This window comes from Balaenoptera physalus (genome assembly GCF_965194825.1).
Source record: "Balaenoptera physalus genome assembly, chromosome: 7".
Lineage (NCBI taxonomy): Eukaryota > Metazoa > Chordata > Mammalia > Artiodactyla > Balaenopteridae > Balaenoptera > Balaenoptera physalus.
Genome location: NC_138886.1, coordinates 4,964,480 through 4,985,909, shown reverse-complemented (window position 1 = coordinate 4,985,909; position 21,430 = coordinate 4,964,480). Strand labels below are relative to the sequence as shown.

Below are 21,430 nucleotides of genomic sequence, written 5' to 3'. Positions count from 1 at the left end.
ACTCACCGAGGGCACAGGTAAGTTGCCGTGCCGGCTGAGAAAGGAGTTAGAGACGGACACACTGATGCCCTGAGTGGCACTGCCGTCCTCGGGAGTGAAGGCCACTTTAGTTTGCTGGACACAGTAGGAGACAGAGGAGAAGGAAGAAGCAGCATAGGAGGCCTGCTGGACAGAGGAAGGAGAGAGAAGACAGGGAAGGAGGGAGAAAAGCAGAGAATAGTCAGGCATGTACACATAAAGGCTCAACAGGCTGCTACCCGACTCTGCTGGGACATTCTGGAGAGGGACGGCTTCCCGGCCCAGCTCAGGGGTTAAGGATGCCTGCCAAAGGCGACCTGGGTGAGCGGGCACCCTCTTCACTTCTGGGTCCGCTGGAAGTGGCGGTAAGGTGGGAGGAGCCACGCAGACCTGGGTGAGCCCCTGCTCTTCCGCTTATTTCGGCCCCCAGACCCCCTCTGTGGGGTGGCCGTGCTCCGGCAGAGCGCAGAGCGGGAGCCAGGCTGCCTGGGCTTAATCTGAGCCCCGCCACTCGTGACCTGCTTGGCCCCGGGCATTACTCAAAGCTCTCTGTGCCCCAGGTTGTCATCCGTAGGATGTGGGGAACACGGTGCGGGGTGGTATGCGTGGAAAGCACTTAGAACCAGCCTCCTTCAGCGCACGCGGGCCAGCAGGTGTAACCAGCACTCTCACTTTTGTCTGGAAAAATGGGGTCACACTTCTTGCGTCTGCGCTGGAGAAGGGATGCCAAGCAGCCGGCACAGGGCATGGAACGTGTGTGCCTGGGCTTCAGTCAGAGCTGGGCGTGGCTCCCAATCTTCCACTTCTAGCAGTGGGCTTTGAGTCAGTCTCTCCAGCTCTCTCAGCCTCAGTTGACTTAAAATGGGGGTGCCGGGGGCCGTGGGGAGGATCGTGCGACACCATACAAAAGCCCTGGTGCTCACACAGGGCGGTGTTCAACAGGGTGTCGGCCCACCTCCCGGGCCCCCTGGCAGGTCTCTCCCCAGAGCTGCCCTCACCGCCGCCCTGCCACAGGTGAGGCCGTCTGACAGCTCTCTCACGTGGGCTGGGACTCGCGTGCGCTCCTTAGGGATCTCTCCCCAGTGCTCTGACGCCTACAGGCTACACGGTACAGAGAAGACGCCCAAGGCCGGCCGACAGGCACGCGTGCACTCCGGCAGGAGGGGATGAGAAAACTTCACATTTCAACCTAACTGGCCCAGCTGTCCAACCAAACATTTTAGGTCAGAGGTCCCGGGGGCAGGCATTTATATTTCTGTGGTGACAATTCCTTCTTGAAATCCTAGAATCAATTTTCAATTTTTGTTCATATTCGGGCATGTTCAGGTGTCTGTGGGGTGAGCAGGACAGGTGAAAAGCTGAGACCCTGAGCACAACCGCTGAGACACAGCTAGCTGGTGGCAGAACTGCGACCCATGACCCCCAGCCCGAGCCTGGCCTTTCCTCTACTAGACCAGGCTGTCCCCCAAGAGGCTGGCTGTGGCTCTGCGGGGCCAGCCCCAGAGCCCGCTGAGTGTAGGAAGGCTCGGGCACGCCTGGGGCCAGGCATGCTGGAGGCCCAATCACAGCACTGCTGAGGCCCGGACAGTTTCGAGGAGTCACCCAGGGGCCTTTGTCGTCCGGTCGGCAGCTGCCTCTCAGAAAAGTTGGGGCAGCACCTCACGTCCTCTCGCAATGGATAAAAGGTGGCCTGGCCAGCCACGCTGGGCCCCTCGCTGGTTAAATCACTACCAGCGTAAGAGCAAGACAGCACATGCAGCTCTGATAAAGTCGGGACTCCTCTCCTGGAGAACACGGCTGGATGGGACATTTGGATTCCACAACCTGACCAGAGCCCACTCGGTTAGTAAACTGGTGGCAAAGAGAAAAGGGTTGAGAGGCGCACCCGCCGTGGCCCTCGTCTGGTCCCCGAGCCTCACAGCCTGCCCACGGCTGGACAGCCTGCCTCTGTGCCACCTACACGGAGTCCTTACACAGGAGGGGATTTTGAGGGAGGAACGGTGCGCCATGCCTGAAACACAAAGCGGCTCTGTGCAAAGCCATCCTGCTTCAATAGAGCTGGTTCTCGCTGGGCCATCCCCGGCCAGGGCGGGGTGTTAAATCACTGGGCAGAGTGAGGCCCATTATGTAAATCAAGTCCACAGATGGCCCTACACAGACAGTGCCCTGTGCTCTGATTGAGTCCCTCCTTTCTGGGAGGTCTATATTGGAGCCAAAGAAGAGAGAAAAAGGACCGTCAACAGAGAAAGCCAACATTCTGAGTACAAGCCAGCCCCAGCTGCAGGGGCTGCTCTGGAAAAGAAAGGCGCCACCCCCCAGGGTGGGGAGATGGTGCAGCAGGAGACAGGCCGCAGCGAGGGCACGAGGGCATGAGGGCACGGCCCAGAGCCCTGGCCCGGAAGGAGAGGCACCGAAACCTGCCCCAGGACCATCCCAGTTGCTAGAGACCCGTGAGGATGAGAGACTGGTCGCTGGGGGTGGAACAGCGAGGGCCACCCTGGCGGGGGGGGCCGCTTACCAGCTGCCGCTGCTTGGGGGGCAGGGCGGGGGGTGGGGCGAGCTCCTGCGGGGCGTCCCCGGCGCTGAAGGAGTCGCTGAAGCCGTACACCTCCATGAGAAGCTTGTTCTTCTGCTGGTAGACATGCTCCTTCTGCGGCGTCTGGTAGAACACGGAGGGCTGCGGCTCCGAGTAGTCCTCGAGCAGCTGCATGTAGGCCAGCACTGCGGACACAGACGGGGCACTGGGCTGGGGACCGCCGTATCCAGACCCCCACCCTGCCCCCTCACGGCGGCCAGGGTGAGGGCCCAGAGAGCCCACCCTGTACGACACTACCACGCGGACACCCGTGTCAAGGCGACGTGAACCCTGACTCGGTGACCATGGCGTGTCACGCGGGGTCACGGCGGAGGTGGTGATGGGGGGGGGGGCCGTGTGTGCGGGGGAGGGGAGGGCAAGGACCTACGGGAACTCCCTGTACTTTCCGCTCAACGTCCCTGGGAACCTAGAACCGCTCGAGGGAATAGAGTCTGTTTTTAGAAAGGCGTAGGGGGCACTCCACTCCTTGCTGAGAAGCCCTTGGGGCTTTCCAGCCTCTCCAGGGCCGTGGCCCGGGTGCCCAGCGCACGCGGCCCGTTCCTCTGGCTCTCTCAGTTCCCGGACCACGCTCGGGGCTTTCCGCAGTGCTGTTCCGGCTGCTCTTCCCACAACCCTGCTGCTACGCTGCAAGGCCCGACTCTTTCCCTCCTTTGGGCCTCGGGCTCAGGTCCCCTGGCTTCCATCGAGGCCTCTCACCCCCGGCCCTGCCCCAGCAGCCCCTCCTTGGCCCCACGTTCCCTTCCTTTGGAGGCTTTCCCACAGCGTGTCACGAGCTAGCTGGGCTTTTTTCATTCGTCTGATTTTTCTGAGCACCTACTATGTGTTAGGCACTGACCCAGGTGCTGGGACTACACAGGGGCCAGCAAAGCGAATCCTTCGCCTGCATGGCGCTCACACCCTCCCCAGGGAGACAGAAAACAGGCCGAGGTGGGGTATGTGTGTCCCATGGAGGACAGTGAAATGGGGTGGCGATGGGGGTGCTTCTCTAGAATAAGGGTGGAAGAGTCTTCCTGGCCAGGCAGAGGCCCACAGGCAGGACGAGGGTCCGGTGGGCAGAGCACAGCCGGTGAGGGGAGAGGGCTGACCCAGGAGGTCGCATGGGGCTGTGTGAATGGGGCAAGGAAGCGGGCTTGATGCTGAGTTGGCGGGAACCCACAGAAGGGCCCCCACCGCCCCGGGTGTGCCCGGAGCTGCTTCGTCTTGGGAAGACAGTTCTGGGCGGCTGTGCTTGCTCAGGTGAAAGGCCACAGTGGGGGTGGGGGGGTGAGAGTGGTTTGGTTCAGGAAGAAATCTCCAAAGCAGGTGCAGCAGGACTTACTGCCTCTCACTCAAGAGCGGAAGCTGCAGGAGGGCAGGGACCTTGTCTGTCCTGTCCGCTGCTGTCTCACTGGTGCCGAACACACAGCAGGCATCCACACATATTTACAGAATGAATGAATGAAGAGAACGCATGTCCCCCCAGCATCTGTCCCTGCTCAGTGACTTGCTGAACCAGGCTGCAGCCCCGGGGGCGGGTCTTGCAGAGCACCCGCTGGGTAGGCAAGAAATAACAGTCACTAGGCTCTCCCCCTCCAAGCCCAGAGGCTGTATGGAACATCCTCTGTACAGAGGGACGAACAGGGAGAAAAGAAGTGCTCACACTGAAACATAAGGATCCTCTCCTCTCTAAAAGCCCTTGAAGAAGCCCTAGCCCCGGTGCTTTGTGACCACCTAGAGGGGTGGGATAGGGAGGGTGGGAGGGAGACGCAAGGAGGAGGGGATATGGGGATATATGTATAGCTGATTCACTTTGTTATAAAGCAGAAACTAACACACCACTGTAAAGCAATTATACTCCAATAAAGATGTTAAAAAAAAAAAAAAAAAAAAGCAGCCCTAGCCCTTGCCACCGCGGCCATGTGTCGCGGAGCCGCGGACTCACGGCGGAGCTGCCTGCACCTACAGGGCACGCACGGCGGGCAGGCGCCCTCACCGGCAGTGTGGCATCACCGACGGAGCCCTCGGCCGCAGACGGCGGCTCCGCGGCAGGTGTGAAGCCTTCAGCCCTCACGTGAGGGCACCAGCGTATACTTTATTTCTGACTTCTGGTGGTTAGTGATCCAAGCCCCATCTTCTGAGCCAGGCCTTTCTGAAGACTCCAGAGGGCTCTGGGAGAAGTGACAGTCTGGACCTGACAGAGCCGTCATCTGGCGTCCGTAGCTGTGAGGGCTGGACTGGAGCAGAAGCCCTTTCTCCAACCCCAAACTACCTGTGTGGACGGGATCTCGCACTTTACACTCCCTGTCGCAAAGTCGAGTTCAAGGCAGGCCCAAACTGCTCCGCCCTTCCCCTTCTCTAGGTAGCGAAGGAAGCTCCTGGGTGTTAGGGCATCCCCTATACAGACGCGTGTTTGGAGGGAAAGGCACCGTTGCGCCCCTCAATACCTGCGTCAAGAATAAGTACTAACTTATTTAGAGTGACCGCGCATGAACTAAGAGGGAGGTGAAGGGATGCGAGCAGCTGCTAGGTGAAGCCAAAGTTCAGATACTAAGAAACCATAGCAAGGACAAGTTTGCAGGGCTTAACTTTGTATTTTCAAATAACCAGAAAGTTGGGCTTAACTGGAGACCTAAACCAGTCAGAAATGAAAGGACAGAGACACTTTGCTGGGGAAGGCAGCCATGAAGGTAGGGAGATGGTCTTTTTCTTCTCTGCACCTCACTGGGGGTCAAGGTAGACAGGAAATGCCTTTCTCCAAATACGTCTTTCTAGCATCCTTCACTGAAAGAGGGGGTTCAACGTTACCTTCTTTATTTAAAGGAATCAGTAAGAACATCTCAGCTCCAAAAAGCACAGAGTGGAGCTTGGCTGTAAAAGGTGATTTCCCCCATAAAATCGGTGCTTCTCAAAGAGAAGCGCAGCTTGCAGTCCCCCTGGAACCCCACATCGCCTCTTCTCTAACACTGCACAAGCAACACCACTGGGTTCCAGGGGAAGATGCAAACCATGAAGACGATCCCAAATGCCCACGAATTTCTCCCTAAGGAGCCTGAATGCAACCACCTCTGCCTGACCAAAATGGAAAGCTTCAGTAAGGCTGCGATCTTTTCAGGAGCTCCACGAACTCCCTGATGTTGAAGTCCTTGTAGAGAACTGCTAACCAAGCACAGAGAAGCAGCAGCGATGGTCACCACCTTCTAGAAACAAGGAGGACCAGTCCATTTCAAAGGCAGCCCAGCACAAGGGCCCAGAGACTACAGCGGCCGGCATCACTGGGAGTGCCGAGTGGGCACCGGGGGCTGTGGGCAGACGGTGATGAGGAAGCTCGTCTGGCACAAGGGGCTCACAGGGCTGGGGACCCTCAGAGCAACCCGAAGGACAGGGATGCGCTCTGACGCGAGGCTGCGCGCGCACAAGCTTTGTCCAGCGCTAGCCAAGTATAAAGATGATGATGGCCTCCTCCTTTCCTTCAAAGCAACTCTGTGAGGAGTGTTCCACGGGGTTGCAGATTGGAGCTCTTCAAGGGTCCCCTCGGAAAGCGAAGAGCAGATCTGAGACTAGGACTAAGCCTCGGGGAGCCTCAAGTCAGGGGTCCTTTCACAGGGCACTGAGGAGACCACCGGCTGCGCAGGGGTTACAACTGTAAGCTGGCACAGGGCTCAGGGAGGTGGGGGGAGGCCTTCCTCCTCAGCCTGGGAGGCAGTGAGCTGAGCTAGGAAAACACTGCTCAGAAGCCCACATCTGCCACCCACTTCCTTGCTGATCTGATCTTGGGCAGAGGCTCAGTTCCTTTGAGCTCTAGTTTCTTCAGCTATAAAAAGGGGGCTAATGACACCCGGCCAGCCAGGAGGTTGGTAAGGACGAATACGACAGAGTACGTCAGAGTATGTCAAGCTTCAGCCCAGGGTGCCACACCGGAGGCGCTCAGTAGATCTTAAAGGTTTGCAGGCACAAGAGCTACAGACATTGACGGATGACACAGAGTCTAAAAATGGATGCCTAAATTAATAGGAAGTATTTTTAGCCACAGGAGACTTGAGGCTAGTCAAAAGGCAACAGTGGACGCCTCCCCCTTTCCTTTTCTTTTCTGCCTGAAGCCGGCTGCCCACACCTGGTCTAAGAGCTCAGACGGCGAGGCTCCCGGCTCCCCAGCCAGGCGACCCCACAAATCTGCTGTGGTTTGCACGGGTGCAAGCCTGCTCTTGGTCTAGGTCCAGAAGATTCCTAGGAAAGGACGGGAAAGGGTGCGAGCCCTCAAGGGCACGCTGCTCAAGTCAAGGCCAGGTGGGTGCAGGGGAGAGGCCCACAGCTCTTTAGACACCTGTGCGTGTAGACAGAGAGGCGCAGAAGGAGACGTTCCTGGCCTTGTTGTTTGCAGCTCCCTCTACTAGCGGCCTGCTTTCTAGTGAGTGAACTTACATGACAGATGGGAATGACATCATTAGCCCTACAGAGCCAGCTCTCCCTCCAGCTGGGGGATCATACCACCGAGGCCATTATACAAGCTGGGCGACACCCAGTGCGGTAACTAAGGCCAGGTCTCCCCTTCTGAGAACGGGCCGCTCTCGGCAGGGCCAATGAGACGCTCTCACTTGGGAATTTGGAATGGATACTCAACTTCCAGGTCACAGAAGTCATCTGATGGATGTTTCCACTGAGGCCAGGGAATCCTGGGGCTGTGGGCTGATGTGGCCACACACATATCGGAACACTGACAGCCAGTCTGCCCAAGGAAGATGAGGCAGAGCTGCGCGAGTGACGCGGGGAGAGGGCGGGGCAGAGAGACAGGCAACACAGAGCAGTCGGGGAGCCAGCAGAAAAGCAAATCCCTGCAGAACTCTACTTAGGACCTTGGAAAATATTCAAAATACAAAAATCCAAAATTTCAGCTCTACCCCTGGGCCCTAATAACATCATGTATCAGAATATCTGGTCCAAGAAGTGTCCTCAGCAACTCCAACCAGGCAATCCCAGATTCCAAGCCGTTATGTGACATTTCAGTGTCTGCAAACAGAAGACAGGGCGGTACCAGGGTTCTCTCTAAACAGGCCCTTGCATTTCACGGAGCCTTAGAAAATCCCTGTGGGTGCGATCAAGGCTATTTTAATTCAAATGTCTGTTCTGCTTTACCCAGATGTAATGCCGTGATATTTGTTTCTCTTTGTCACCACGTGTTCGGGCCAGAAGGTCAACTGACTGCCATCTACAAGAGGCCAAATACTCTGTGGAGACCAGACCTGAGAGTCTGTCGAGACCAAAAGGCGAGGTCAGCTTATCAGGCTTTAAAAATGATCCCCAGTATTGACAACACAAGGCTCCTGTAAGTGTCCACATACCTGTGGTTCTACCTTTTATGAAATTACGAGGCCACTGGTTTGATTCTGATCTAATGTTTCAATAAAACACCATTTTAGGTGACAAAAGGTGCTTCCCGACAACAGCTCAACAAAAGCTTACTGTGTTTGTTTTTCTTCTCTGGTAGAGGAGGAGGTTTTTCTGGGTCACCCGTTGATTCAGGAACAGTGAAATCACCCACAAATTCGACAGAGGCTGAGGAACCTCCTTGCTGAAAGGGAAGGATAGCAGCAAAGGGCGTGAAGGGGACGGACTGGACCGAGGCCGGGTTCTGCAGGTCCTCCTCGGAGATGTTGTCGTACTGCGAGGGGTGCCGCTCGTAGGACACCCTGCAGCCAGAGCTGTCCGCCGTCTGGGAGGCCGCGCTCCTGCGCTTCTTCTCGGGAAGAGCAGGCGGCACGTCCATCTGCTGCCCTGGGGCCGAGGGCCCCTCTGGCTGGGGACAGCTGCCCAGAGGCAACTGGAAAGGATGGCCAAGAAATGGAGACCCAGACTCCCCCAAGGACTCTGGCAACGGGCTGAGGTTACAGGCCACTTGCTGAGGTATCTGGTCTGCGTTAGAGAGGTCTTGCTGGAGGAATTCGTAGTCAGGGTCGTAATGATCTGCATTCACAACAGGAGAAACATACTGTGAGCCACCAGCCCCCACAGAAAGAAAAGATTCCACCCTTCTTCCTTGACCCAATGCTGCTCATTAGAGAGTGACCAAAACACATCTCCCGTCTCATCCGCAAAGACTCTCACTTTACTTTATATTCTTCATTTTTCTCCTGCTTATAAAAGTAAAACCAGATGGGAATTTGACTGTTTGCTATCCAATTCTTTGTACTTTCCTGGATTTTTAAAAGTTTCTTACTTAAAAAAAGAAAAATGCATGACCACTGTAGAAAAGGTGGCCAAAAAACCCTATTGAGAAAATAAAAATCACCCACAATCCCATAATCTAACTATAATCTCTGCTTACCATTGGATGCATTTCCTTAAAAGTCTTTTTTCCCTTGGATTCTTTTATTTAAACTCTGAGAAAATACTATATAAGTGGTCTTGGATTTTGTCCGCTGATCACTATATCATAATTGGTTTTTAATACATATATGTATTATTCCACCAAATGGATGTATCATAAGTCTCCTGATTTCCTACCACTGAGTAGTAGATTCTTTCCAGTTTATCATCATTACTCTTAATAATGCTGAGATTAATGTCTTTGGACAGAAATCTTGCCCTAAATCTCTGATTATGTTCTTAAGATAAACTCTCAGAAGTGAAGTATCTAGTTCGCGGGACATGAACAGCTCAGTGCTCTGTAAGCCTCCTGCCAAAGTGCATGCCAGACCCTCATCGGGCCCCACCGCCCGAGGTCAGCATGTGCTGTTCACTCGCCTTTGCCCTCCGTCAAAAGTGGTCAGGGGCTCTGAGCACAGATGGCTCTGAATTCTGGCAAAGGGAGTCAAATGACACACGGACAGACTAATCGAAGTGACAGCTACCATTTCAGTATCTCCCATGGGGTTTCACACTGCTACTCCATTTAAACTTTCAACCCCCTTCACAGACAGACACTGGTATCCTCATTTTGCAGACGAGGAAACTGAGGCTCGGATTTTGAATGACTTGGCCAAGGTCAACAGAGCCAGTGACTGGCATCACTGTCTGAGCCCAAAAAGCCACCGAGAGACGACGAGCCAGCAATGGTGACGGAGGCGCCGGCAGCTCACCTAGTGTTTCACAGCTTGTGTTCCGGGAGCACTGCCCGCTGTCCCTGTCCAGAGAGGACAGCTGCTCGTCCGACTTGCTGAGCTTGCCTATGCTGCTGCAGGGGGACAGGCGGGGCGACTCGCCGCCATATGAGTGGCTGCCTCCCGACAGTCGTCTCTGTGCGTAACAGTCCACGTCAAAATCCTCCCGGGCAAAAACGAAAACAAACCAAGTCACTCCTGGGAAATGGTGGCAGAGACCAGGGGAGGGAGCCGGTACGTTTACTCGGAGAAGGAAATACTGGCAAGCTCAGCAACCCGCTGGAAAGGCCCGTCTTTGCTGTAGGCTGTAAACACCACTTCTGTGCCTTCCGAGAAAGAGGGCCTCTGCAAGGGCTGGGAGCTCAGTGCGAGGGAGGCCCTAGGGCCGGTCTCAGCCTCCCCACCCCGTGAGGGAACTTCCACCCCAGCGGGGAGAGCTCCTCCTGTGACCAACGCCAGGGACTGAAGACCACTGGGTTTCTCTCAGCTTCAGGAACCAAATCCCCAAACCTGAAGCCTTCCTCTGCCTTTCTAGATGGGGCTAATTACCTGCCTATTAATTCCAACAGGCAAACTGGAGCCACTGGTGGCTCGACTCATGGGGGCCACGACGGCCACTCGGGTAGGGGATGGAGCCGACTGTCTCTTCTTCGGTGGCAATGCTGGTGGAGGACTGAAACAGAGCAAGGAACCCTATCAAACCAGACACCCCACAAAATGCTTTAAACAGATACTGGGGTATGGGAGGTGGGTTCTTTCATTATCAGACACTTCACACCTGCTTTTCACACTTTCAGCTCCCATCCCATCAGTGCCAAAAAACTAGTATCCAAAGTCCTTGCTTTTCTTTTCGTAACAAATGGTACCAGTTTTTGCTTGGCTAAGGCTAAAGGCAAGCGGTTGGGAGTTCTCAGGGTGTGGGGCAAGGGAGGGCGCTGGGCCAGGCTTGCGTCCTCCGGAGACGCCCCTCCGGAGGAAGGTCAAACCGCCAAGGTGCCTACAGAGCAGGTGCTGACCCTAATGGCACCGTCTTCTTTTTGGCTCATCCTACCCATCCATTCATGAACTTATGACATAAACAGAGGAGGGTGCTAGAAAAACAGAAAATTACCTATTATCAACCACACGAATGCCAGGTAAGGGGGGTTTGGGGGGCGCGACCTCTTCATCCGTGGAATCTGGGAGCCCCTCGGCCGACTGCGACAGGCCGGTCGTCTTGTTTAGAATCTCCACCTCTCGATCTGTCAGGGGGAGCTCAGACTGGCTGGAGAGTTGAAGAGAACTCGGGGTTACAGAAGGCCACAGAGAAGGTCCTGAGAGCGTGAGGATGTGACCAGGGCAGGGAAGTCATGGGGGGACAGGGACGGAGGTGCCCTGGACACAGAGCAGACACTGTGCCCTGGGCTCCAAGGCAGAGATGGGGTTTCAAGTCTGGTTCGATCACCCACAAACAGCAGAAGCTTGGCCAAGTCCCCCTGCCTCTGCACCTCAGTTTCCTCATCTGTAAGAGGAATCTCTGGACTAGACGATGTTCTAAAATGCTCCAAGTGTAGGTTTTACGTTTTTACTAGGGGCTTGTACTAGAAATTACTGCAAGGCCTTATAACTGTCCACATTACCCTCAGTTTCCTTTCTTGATAAAGCTAAATGCTCTCAAGTCAAACCCCTAAAACCCAACCCATCAAAGTTCTTTCTAATTATGGGAGGAAGCTGGTCAAGAAAAGTGCAGGTGGGTTTTGACATCACACACTATCCTTAGAAAAGGTCATGCTGACTATTAACCTGGAGACCAGGCAATTCTTCAAAATGGGTGTGAGCTACACACACTTTTAAGTAATGCAGGCTCTTACCCAGAATTCACTGAGAAGGGAACGTGGGCCTCACAGGGCCTGCCTGATGTGGGCTCCGGACCTGGCTCCCCTTCTTTCTCAAGTGTAGATCAACCGTGACCCCAGATACTGGAGGGTCTGGTCAGCACTCACCCGTCGGGTTTGCAGGCTGGGGAACTGGGTTTCACTGGGCTTGTTGGAGACGGATGCCCCTGCTTCTCGATGGTAAGTCTGACCAGCTCCTACGCCCCACACAAGAGAAAAGCAGTGAGACACGAGGAAGGTTCCTCACCGTGAATGTTCCCAACCAGGTGGGTCAGCTGTCTGTCCTCCACTGCCCACAGATTCCTCACTCACCATAAGTGCGAGTATGATTTGACTTAGGTAATCTGCCTGACTTCACAAAACGTCCCCTACCCTCCAAAAATACCTGCACAGCACGTCGAAAGTTTCAAGTGCATAAAGGCACTTCCTTTTGGAAGGGGGAAATGAGAAGCCCCACTGTCTCAGAATGACTAAGTTCATCGCACAGATCAAACTCCTGGCAGAACGACCGCCAGTCGGTTTGTGGAGGAAGAAGCGCTACCCTTTAGTTCTCTGAAGCCATTACACGACGTGCAAGATGCTGCCTACTAACACTCAAACCTCCCGCCCCGGGGGAGGTGCTTTCCCAGAGCGAGCCGGCCGTGGGCGTGGCAGCAGCTGCTGTCCTGAAATGACTGCTGGGAATCTTTGTCAATGGACAGGAAGTTTAGGGCACATTACCCAGCAGAGAAATGACTTTAGAAAATATTTTTTTAAATAGGAAAAAAAAAAAAAAAGAGGTGATTAGGGCCTACTTGGTTTTTTCAACTAGAATGCATTTTCCCCCAGTTTGATGAGCTCTGGTGATTGCATACACCATATAAGAATCACTCAGAAATACAGAACGTTCCCACCGCCCTCTCCAGTCAATCTGCCCCCCCGCAACCACTTTTCCACTTCTGCTTCTTGGATCACTTCTGCCTAGAACTTGAAATAAGTGGAACCATACAGCATGTACTCTTTGGTGTCCCTCTTCCTTTTCTGAACAGCTCTATGCCATAAAGTTCAGCCATTTAAAGCGTGCAATGCAATGGTTTTTAGTCTGTTCACAGTGCTGTGCAACCATCAACACAATCAATTTTAGGACTCATTATTACTTCCGAAACAAACTCTGGACCTTCCAATGGTCCCTCCTCATGTCTCCCCAGCCCTCCCGGGCCCACAACCACTAATCCCCTCTCTGTCTCTATCCGTCGACCCTCTTTTGCTCAGTGTAAACACCCACGTCTCTGTGTGCGTGAGTCGTGTTCCTGGATGTTGCTGCGTTGCACTCCAGTATACGGATAAACCCACAATTTCTTCACTCGTTGTCCTGCTGATGCACACCTGGGCAGGACCTACATGTGTCACATGAGAAGTTCAGGCCTTCAGTATGAACGTCTATTTCTAAAGTTACAGAGGAGGCAGCAATGGAAGAAGGTGGGTAATACAGCAGTGTGCCCCCAAATTGGACTGCAAAGCCTCTCCCAACTCAAAACACCCCACACAGGAATCCCGACAAGTGTGGTAAGGCAAAGAGTTAATATGATGGATGGAAGTAATGCTTTGGATAGCCTTTCTAAAAGATGACTTGTCAGTATACATAAAAAGCTTTAAATATTTGCATACATTTTATAATAATTTAACCCAAGGAAAATGACACGGATGTGTACAAAAATTAAGCCACAAAGAACGGTCACCACAGCATTATGTGTAACAGGTAAAATCAGACTACTCAATATTCCATAATTAAATATTCAATACTAGGTAGGTACTGATTACATAAATTAAGATAGAATTAAACAATGGACCATTATATTACCATTAAAAAAAACTCACAACAAGAATATATGATAGCGTGGAAAGACAATACAATGTTAAGTGGAAAAACAGCCCAGATGGTACACTGGTGTATACACAGTATGTTTTGGAAACAAAACAAAACCAAGAACACATGTATAGGAAAAAATATGGCTATGAAACACCCCTTATTTTCTTGTTTTTGCTTCTCTGCTTTTTCTTACTTTGCTACAATGAACATGTATTACTTCTGAAATACTAATTAAAAGAAAAATAAGGCATACTCCATATAATCAGAATCAGTGTCACCCCACTCTGTAATAGTTTCGATGCCTATTCCTGGAGAAACGTGGAGGGTTGAGATCGCCAAGAATCAAGTACTGGAAGAAGAAAGGAGAAGGTTGGCGTTTTCCTGTTATCACCATCCAGGAGTTAAACATAATCTCGCAAATATGTAAGGAACAGCTAACTAGCTGGTGATTACAGACAAGGTGGAGAGACAAGAGACGACGTAATTAGAAGAGAGAGCAAGTGGCGTGGAGACAGGCCCCCTGCACCCCATCGCCTGGAGCAGGGTGGGGAAGGCCGTCCATCCAGCCCATCCCCAGGCCACACAGAAGAGCATCGCGGCATCAGAGGGAGTCAAAGTGTCTTGGAAGCGCCACACTCAGCTCACTCTCCTTACCAGCAGGGCAAAGCAAAAGGGAGGAGCCTGGACCCGTGCATCTGCTGAGGGAGGACAAAATTCCACTAATTCTTCATTGAGTCCTGAGCAATTATAATTAGAATGCCATCTTTCTGGAGAGGCAGCTGTGTGAACTCAACTAAAGAACGATGGCAAGAGAACCACGCAATGACAGGCACACATGTGCGAGTGTGCACCCGAATTCCAAGACGAAGTCAGATCCCAGCACTTACCCTCCTTCCCCTCAGGCCCAACGAGACCATCACAGGAGGGGGCAGCTTTCCATATGCACCACGACCTTCCAGCCCAAACACAAACACACCGGCCAGAAGGTCTTCGCTCTCAACCTGGCTTCTCGCTCACAGGCAGAAGGGCACCCTTAGAATGTGCACGTACCCGGCGACCGTGCCAGCACCCTCATCTCCTTCAGAGCCCACCGTCTGTAACCTGGCCAGAGCCCAACCCCCCCTTCTGAAGCCAGATTTCTGAGAGGATGTCAGACTTTCCAGTCCTCCTGAGGCACAGGTTCGGAAGGACTGGGAGAGACGGCACGTGAGACTGTGTCCAGAGCCGGCAGCTGTAAACCAGACAACTGCCGGTTCACCGAAAAGCAGTTTTCAAAAGCCCGAAAGGTACCAGGAAGAGTACCTTTCTAAATACACAATACTTTATTTCCATGTTCATTTCATTCATACTGAGAGTGATCACAGAGACACTTCCACCTTAGATGACCTTCATCCAGTCAAAGCACAGCTCGGTGCTCAGGTAAGAAACGGTCCTATCTGTTTCTGCCTCCTTGGCCCCTGCCAGGCAGAGGGGACACGGGCTGCACGAGGAGAGGCCCGAGTCCTCCAGGTTCACATACTTTAACTGGAAGCGCCCCACCCTGCAGCCTGGGCCCGCTGCTCCTGCTCAGGCCGCGTCCCGACCTGCCACCGTCTACCCTCTATCACTACGGGGTCCTGTGCTCGTGGCCATGACACAGCCCCTCTACCGGTGAGCAGTCCTAAGACAAGTTCTTCACCAAAGACACTGGGTACAGGCCAGTGGGGAGTTTCCTGTAACTGAAGTGGCATAATGCAGTCACAGGGCTGTCCAGCCCCAGTGTGACCTTTATGGTGACAACAGGGGACCTTCCCTGCCCACATCCTAAGCGGGGGTGAGGCAGCGACAGAGCAGAGGAAGTGCCTTCCTTCTCACATGTGCTCAGGAGGAGACACAGCACTAAGCAGACAAGGTGCCAGAGTGCACGGGCTTGGTGGGTGACTCCTCAAGTCAGCTCCTGGAGGCTCACAGCAGCCTAAAAACAAGGCAGCCAGAGGAGATCTCGAATTCCACACTGAAAGATGCTGAAGAGACCAGCCCAGAAGCAGTGCCAGGCCCGGTTGGCATGGGGGGAGGGGCATAATTTTAAAACTGGGCACTTGTGTCTTCAAAATAATGAGTTGGGGCCAAACACTACAACTCGAACAATAAAAGTTTTCAGGGTTCACCCCAAAAAAGGCCCTAAACAAGCTTATAGATTATTGAAAGACCTTCTCTTGACATTTGTAACTAAGCAGAACACGTGTAGGCCCAGAAAGGAGATGCCGCTGCTACAAATCCTAGCTGGACAAGATGTCCTTCTACTCCCAACACCCTTGAGAATGAAAAAGCAGTAAATGTTCGGTGCAGTTCTTCAGGTTAGCAGATTTACTAGAAAAAATACTTAGTGAACTGCTCAGAAAGTAGGCTGGGGAGGGCTTATCTTCGTTTAAGCCACCTTATAATTTTGAAAAAACGTTAACAACAAAAGTACCCCTAAACCCTGAGCGTATGAAGCTGGAATAGAAGCATGATGATTTCTCTGACTTATGAAAGTATATCCACAACATTCCTACATGGCAATTTCCTACTACACATAACCTGCTGTCTCTTCCCCCTTTCTTCTTCCCTCTCCTTCTCCTCCTTTGTAAAGCAGTGGAATACTCAGACCACTGCACACAGGAAATACTCAAATACATGCCACATAAGATGGACCATGCAGACACACCAAGAAGAACTATTTCAAATGACTGCAAAATGATGGGTAACCTGCAGGTCAAAAATAACTTTGAAACGTCTTTAATACTTTCTAATAATCATACTGATGGAGGTGGTTAGTGTTATTCTGAGACTGTTGTGTTTGTATTGTGAAGAAACAAATGAGTCAAAAACAAATGTTGATATTTTTTAAAACAGGGATTTTCAGTGTGAGAGGAAGAAAATTAAGATATAAGCTTGATGAGGTTAAGTAAAAACCAGTATAAACTCAAGATGTATTTTCTCTTAAAGAAACTAAACATGTGATCAATGAGTAGCAATGAGGAACCCTGGAGTGAGGTCTCTAAACATCATTCCCCAATAAAGGGAACCAGAGCTCCTTAAAGGAATGGCTGATTCCAGGTCGGTGGTAAGAAACGTACAAGGTAATTATAACTCAATAACAAAAAAAAGATAAATAACACAATTTAAAAATAAGCAAAAGACTTGAATAAACATTTCTCTAAGTAAGATATACAAATGGCCAATAAGCACATGAAAAGATGTTCAGCATCATTAGCCCTCAGGGAAACGAAAATCAAAAACCACAGTGAGATACTACTTCATACCCACTAGGATGGCTGCGTCAGAAAAAGCCAGTGATAACAAGTGCTGGTGAGGATGTAGAGAAATTGGAACCCTCATGGACTGTTGGTAGGGATGTAAAACGGTGCAGTTGCTTTAGAAAATAGTCTGGTAGTTTGTTACGAGATCAAACACAGAGATATTATATGACCCAGCAACTGCAGTCCTAGGCGTATACCCAAGAGAAATGAAAACATACATCCACACAAAAACTTGTACCTGAGTGTTTGCAGCAGCATTACTCAAGACTGTCAAAATGTGGAAACAACTGAGATGTCCAAATGTCCATGAATAAATAACGTGTGGTATATCCATGTAATGGAATGTTATTTGGCAATAAAAAGAAATGAAGTACTGATACATGCTACAACATGGATGAACTTTGAACACATTATGCTGAGTGACAGGAGTCAGTCACAAAAGGACCCATAGTATATGATTCCATTTATATGAAGTGTCTAGAAGAGGCAAATTTAGGGACTTCCCTGGCGGTTCAGTGGTTAAGACTCTGCGCTTCTGCAGGGGACACGGGTTCGATCCCTGGTCAGGGAACTAAGATCCTGCATGCTGCGTGACATGGTCAAAAAAAAAGAAAGGTGCAAATTTATAGAGACAGAAAGTTAGATTAGTGGCTGCCTAAGGCTGGGGGAATGGAGAGAAATGAGGGCAGGGTATGGGGAGAGTACAAAGGGTATGGGGTTACTTTCTGAGGCAATGAAAATGTTCTAAAGTTGACTGTGGTGATGGCTGCACAACTCTGTGAATATACTAAAAATCACTAAATTGCTTTAAACCGGGGGAACTGTATGGTATGGGCGTTATATCTCAATAAAGCTATTACCGCAAACACACACAAGTAAGTACAAGGTGAACCTGGAACACCTTTTCATATCCCCAGGTGAGAAAACGATCAAAGACTTCTGGGGTCATGTCAAAATGAACTCAGGAAACAATGTGAAGAAGCTGTCACTGTTCAAAGATGGGACTTGAGCATCACTAAGGATAATAACTGCAATGGACTGGACATATAAACTATGTTTATTTACATCCCTGAGTTCAGAATGCTATATTAAAAGACTCAATCCAGGGCTTCCCTGGTGGCTCAGTGGTTAAGAATCCGCCTGCCAATGCAGGGGACACGGGTTCGAGCCCTGGTCCGGGAAGATCCCACATGCCGTGGAGCAGCTAAGCCCGTGTGCCACAACTACTGAAGCCTGCGTGCCTAGAGCCTGCGCTCTGCAACAAGAAAAGCCACCGCAATGAGAAGCCCGTGCACCCCAACGAAGAGTAGCCCCCGCTCGACGCAACTAGAGAAAGCCTGTGCGTAGCAACGAAGACCCAACACAGCCAAAAATAAATAAATACAAATAAATAAATTTTTAAAAAAACCAAAACCTCAATCCAATGCTCATGTTAGATGATGCTAAGAAACACTCATTTTGATAACTGGTAAATGAAGGAAGGAATTAAGCACTGATCCTGCCTTTCCCCTGAGAATTATAACACAGGATAACCTTGATTGACAAGGGGAGGTCTCTTTTAGTGTATTCCGGCTAAGGAATGAGGAAGGGATGGCAGAAAGAATTATAATGTCATCATTTTGCAACTCCAAGGAATTAACCGATCTAGGCAATAACCATCAACGGCTATTAATATCAAAAAAGGAAAGATGCCTCGAGATGGAAGTGCAGGGCAGCACCTAGGAAACATTCTTTTAGATACAAAAACATGAACCTGATTCAGCCTAGTTTTGCAGGAAATTCAAGGGACAGAGGAACATGTTAAATAACACCGCATAGATGTAATCAGCAAAACCAGACTGTGGGAGACTTCTCAGAGCAACAACCTTTCCTTAAAAAAAAAAAACAAACAAATAAGTTGCAAGGAGAAAAATATAGAGAAGGGAGAACTTTAGACAAATATTAATGAGTTATAGTGTTTGGACTTTATTTGGATCTGAAATTGAAAACCAAACTGTTTGAAAACAGCAAACTGTATACCCTGCAGGCCAAATCCAGTCCAGGGCTTGCTTCTGTAAGGCCCTCAAAGTAAGAATGCTTTGTTTAAAAAAATTAAATTAAAACAAACAAAGAATATGCAACAGACCAATATGCAGCAGAGACTATGTGTAGCCCCAGAAGCCTAAAATATTTACTATCCGGCCCTTTACAGAAAAAGTTCGCCTTGTTCTAGAGATATGCACTAAGGTATTTACAGATGAATGGACATGATGCCTGGAATTCGCTTCCAAATAATCCAGGGGAGTAGGAAGAGGTCTGGAAGAAACAAGACTGGCCAACTGTGGAAGTTCTGTGATGGGGCTTCATTATACTGTTCTCTTTTTTGCAAATGTCTGAAATTCGTCATAAATAAAATTTTAAAATAGGCTGATAAAGGAATAAAAGAGGTGGCTCATCTGAAATGTCAGTGTGGTAGAGATAGCTAGCTGCCCCACAGTATCTGCTCTTCCTTATTAACAGAATTTTACTTGGGCATATGACCAAGTTCTGGCCAATAAAATACTAAGAGAAAGTTCTGTGAGGCCTTTGAGGAAGCACCCCTAAATGGAGAAGCCACAACTTCCTACTCTCTTTTCCTCCTGGCTAGGTGGAGTGTAGGCATAATTCATGGAGACTGTAACAGCCATTCTGGACCATGAGGTGGAATCCATGTGTTAAGATGGTGGGAAAGCCGGATAGGAGACCACATCCCTGGCCATTTTGTGAAAATGCCATGCTAGCCTTGGACTGCCTGCCTATCTGTAGGCTTCTTACACGTGAAGGAGAAACAAAGTTCTATCTTTTGAAGCCAGTATTATGCTGGATTTTCTTGCAGTCAAGTCTAACCCTAACTGATACAGTCAGGAAAATATTTCTTTCAAAATATTCCTGCTATTCAAGGTGAATCTGGTATACAAGCCCAATTTTTGGATGGTGATGGTTAAATGACAGAACTGCAAGTATTCCAAAGTTTCCTCCCAGATCAGTGTTTTTTTTTTTCCAATTAAAAAATTGTGTGTGTGTGTGTGTGTGTGTGTGTGTGTGTGTGTTGTGGGGGAAGAGGCTGGAGGTCAGGGGAAGAGGCTGGAGGTCTTAGAAGGGAGATCCAAGAAGGTCTGCAGAGATGGTAAAGCAGAGTCCAGAGAGATGGGTAAGAAGCTGTACATCTGAGATAAGAAGAAAAGCTGAAAAGGTGAAATTAGGAAGAGTTGGGGTCTTGGTTTTGAAAGGACAAACTCGTGTATCTGTTTGACCTCGAGAAGCTCAGTCCTCCAACAGCCAAGACCTAGGCTGGAGGTGGTTCCTATAGCAAAGGGAAAGTGAGGGCCTTTGAATTCCTTCCAGAGAGCCATGACCATCTGAGTCTCAGGCTCCCATTGGTAAAGCACCTGCCTGGGTCAGATTAGATAATAAGAGAGGTCCATCCTTCGACCTGAGTTAAGTTGCCCAAGGTTACAGAGATAACAAGTGGCATTTACATGGAGGTTTAAATGATAGACAGTACTGCACATTCAGGGACAAAAACAAAGTAATCCTGCTTTACAACACTTTTTCTACCCTCAAAAGCAAAATTCCATTTAACAAGTGAATGAGTAACTTGGAAGATGGTGAGTCAGTTTACAGGACATGCCAACACCTTCCCTCCCAGTGGGATGACGACACCCTCGTGGATGTAGCTCACCTCTGCACAGTCCTGTCCCTCCCAGCCCACCGAGGCTCCCTCACACCATGAGGACAGGAGCTTATAAGGTGTCCTAAGCCTGACGGGGACAGTGAGAGAGGATGGGGGCCAGCTGGCCTGGAGGGGAGACACACTGAAGCCTTTGGGCCGAACCATGAACCTTCCTCCTTGTGGGAGGCAGCTGAGGGTGACGGTGAGAACACAGGGTCTGGGGTCCAGCAGGCCTGGGTGTGACTCATGCCCTTGCCACTGACTCCTGGTCTGCCTGAGACTGTTTCCACACCTGTGAAGGAGGGGATCACACCCACCTTGGAGGTCGTTATAAGCATTAAGTGGGTAATACACGTTAGCTATGATTACAGTTGAGACCTTAACAGCAAACGCCAACATTACAGTGTCTAAATCGTCCCTGTGGCCTTGACTGACTCCAACTATGAAAAACTTCTAGCGACACAGGCCAGCTCCTGCTCATCCTTTAGGCTTTAGCCTGCCTGTCTCTCTCTGGGGAAGTGTCTCTGATCACCCTGTAAATTGAAGGTTCCCCCCTACACCCAAGTAAGACCACACGCCATTCTTCCTTTATAGCACCAGTCCTGGTTATAATTATACAATTACAAGTTTTTGATTGCTGTCCTTTTCCGCCTTTAGATTCTAAGCTCCATCAGGTCAGGGACGGTGCCAGTTTTGTTTATCACGATATTCCCAATTCTATCACACTACCCAGCACACAGGAGTTTCTCAATAAACGCTTCTTGAATAAATGAAACAAAATTTAATGTACAGAGCTCCTCACCTAGAGAATCTTTGTTCTGGTTAAAATATTTTAAAAACAATTATGGAAAAGTTCAAACGCTGACAGGTTCATAATCAATAGGTGTCTCTCGCTTTCTCTCTCCCTCCCCCTCTCTTATCATGGTCAATTTGAAAAATCTGAGAAACTTTTCTTTTAGACAATTTTTCAACTGATACAGTGGCACTTTAATGATTCCATAAAGGAAATCCACTCAGGAATGTTACAAAGCTTTACGCTTAACTCCCT

General features: G+C 50.5%; 1 protein-coding gene across 14 annotated transcripts in view; it reads right to left on the bottom strand.

Moving 5' to 3' along the window:
• RAPGEF1 (Rap guanine nucleotide exchange factor 1) overlaps positions 1–21,430 on the bottom strand; it is a 139,295-nt gene that overhangs the window by 36,761 nt on the left and 81,104 nt on the right. For 7 of the 14 annotated variants that reach the window (XM_082468102.1, XM_082468108.1, XM_082468096.1 and 4 more), the window contains 7 exons: positions 11,670–11,758; positions 10,799–10,951; positions 10,237–10,360; positions 9,667–9,850; positions 8,051–8,551; positions 2,537–2,739; positions 7–165 (listed from right to left, as the gene is read on the bottom strand). In XM_082468102.1, coding sequence (XP_082324228.1) covers positions 7–165; positions 2,537–2,739; positions 8,051–8,551; positions 9,667–9,850; positions 10,237–10,360; positions 10,799–10,951; positions 11,670–11,758 — 1,413 coding nt within the window. The remainder of the gene's footprint in view (positions 1–6; positions 166–2,536; positions 2,740–8,050; positions 8,552–9,666; positions 9,851–10,236; positions 10,361–10,798; positions 10,952–11,669; positions 11,759–21,430) is intronic. The other 7 variants (XM_082468100.1, XM_082468101.1, XM_082468097.1 and 4 more) reach the window with 2 other exon arrangements.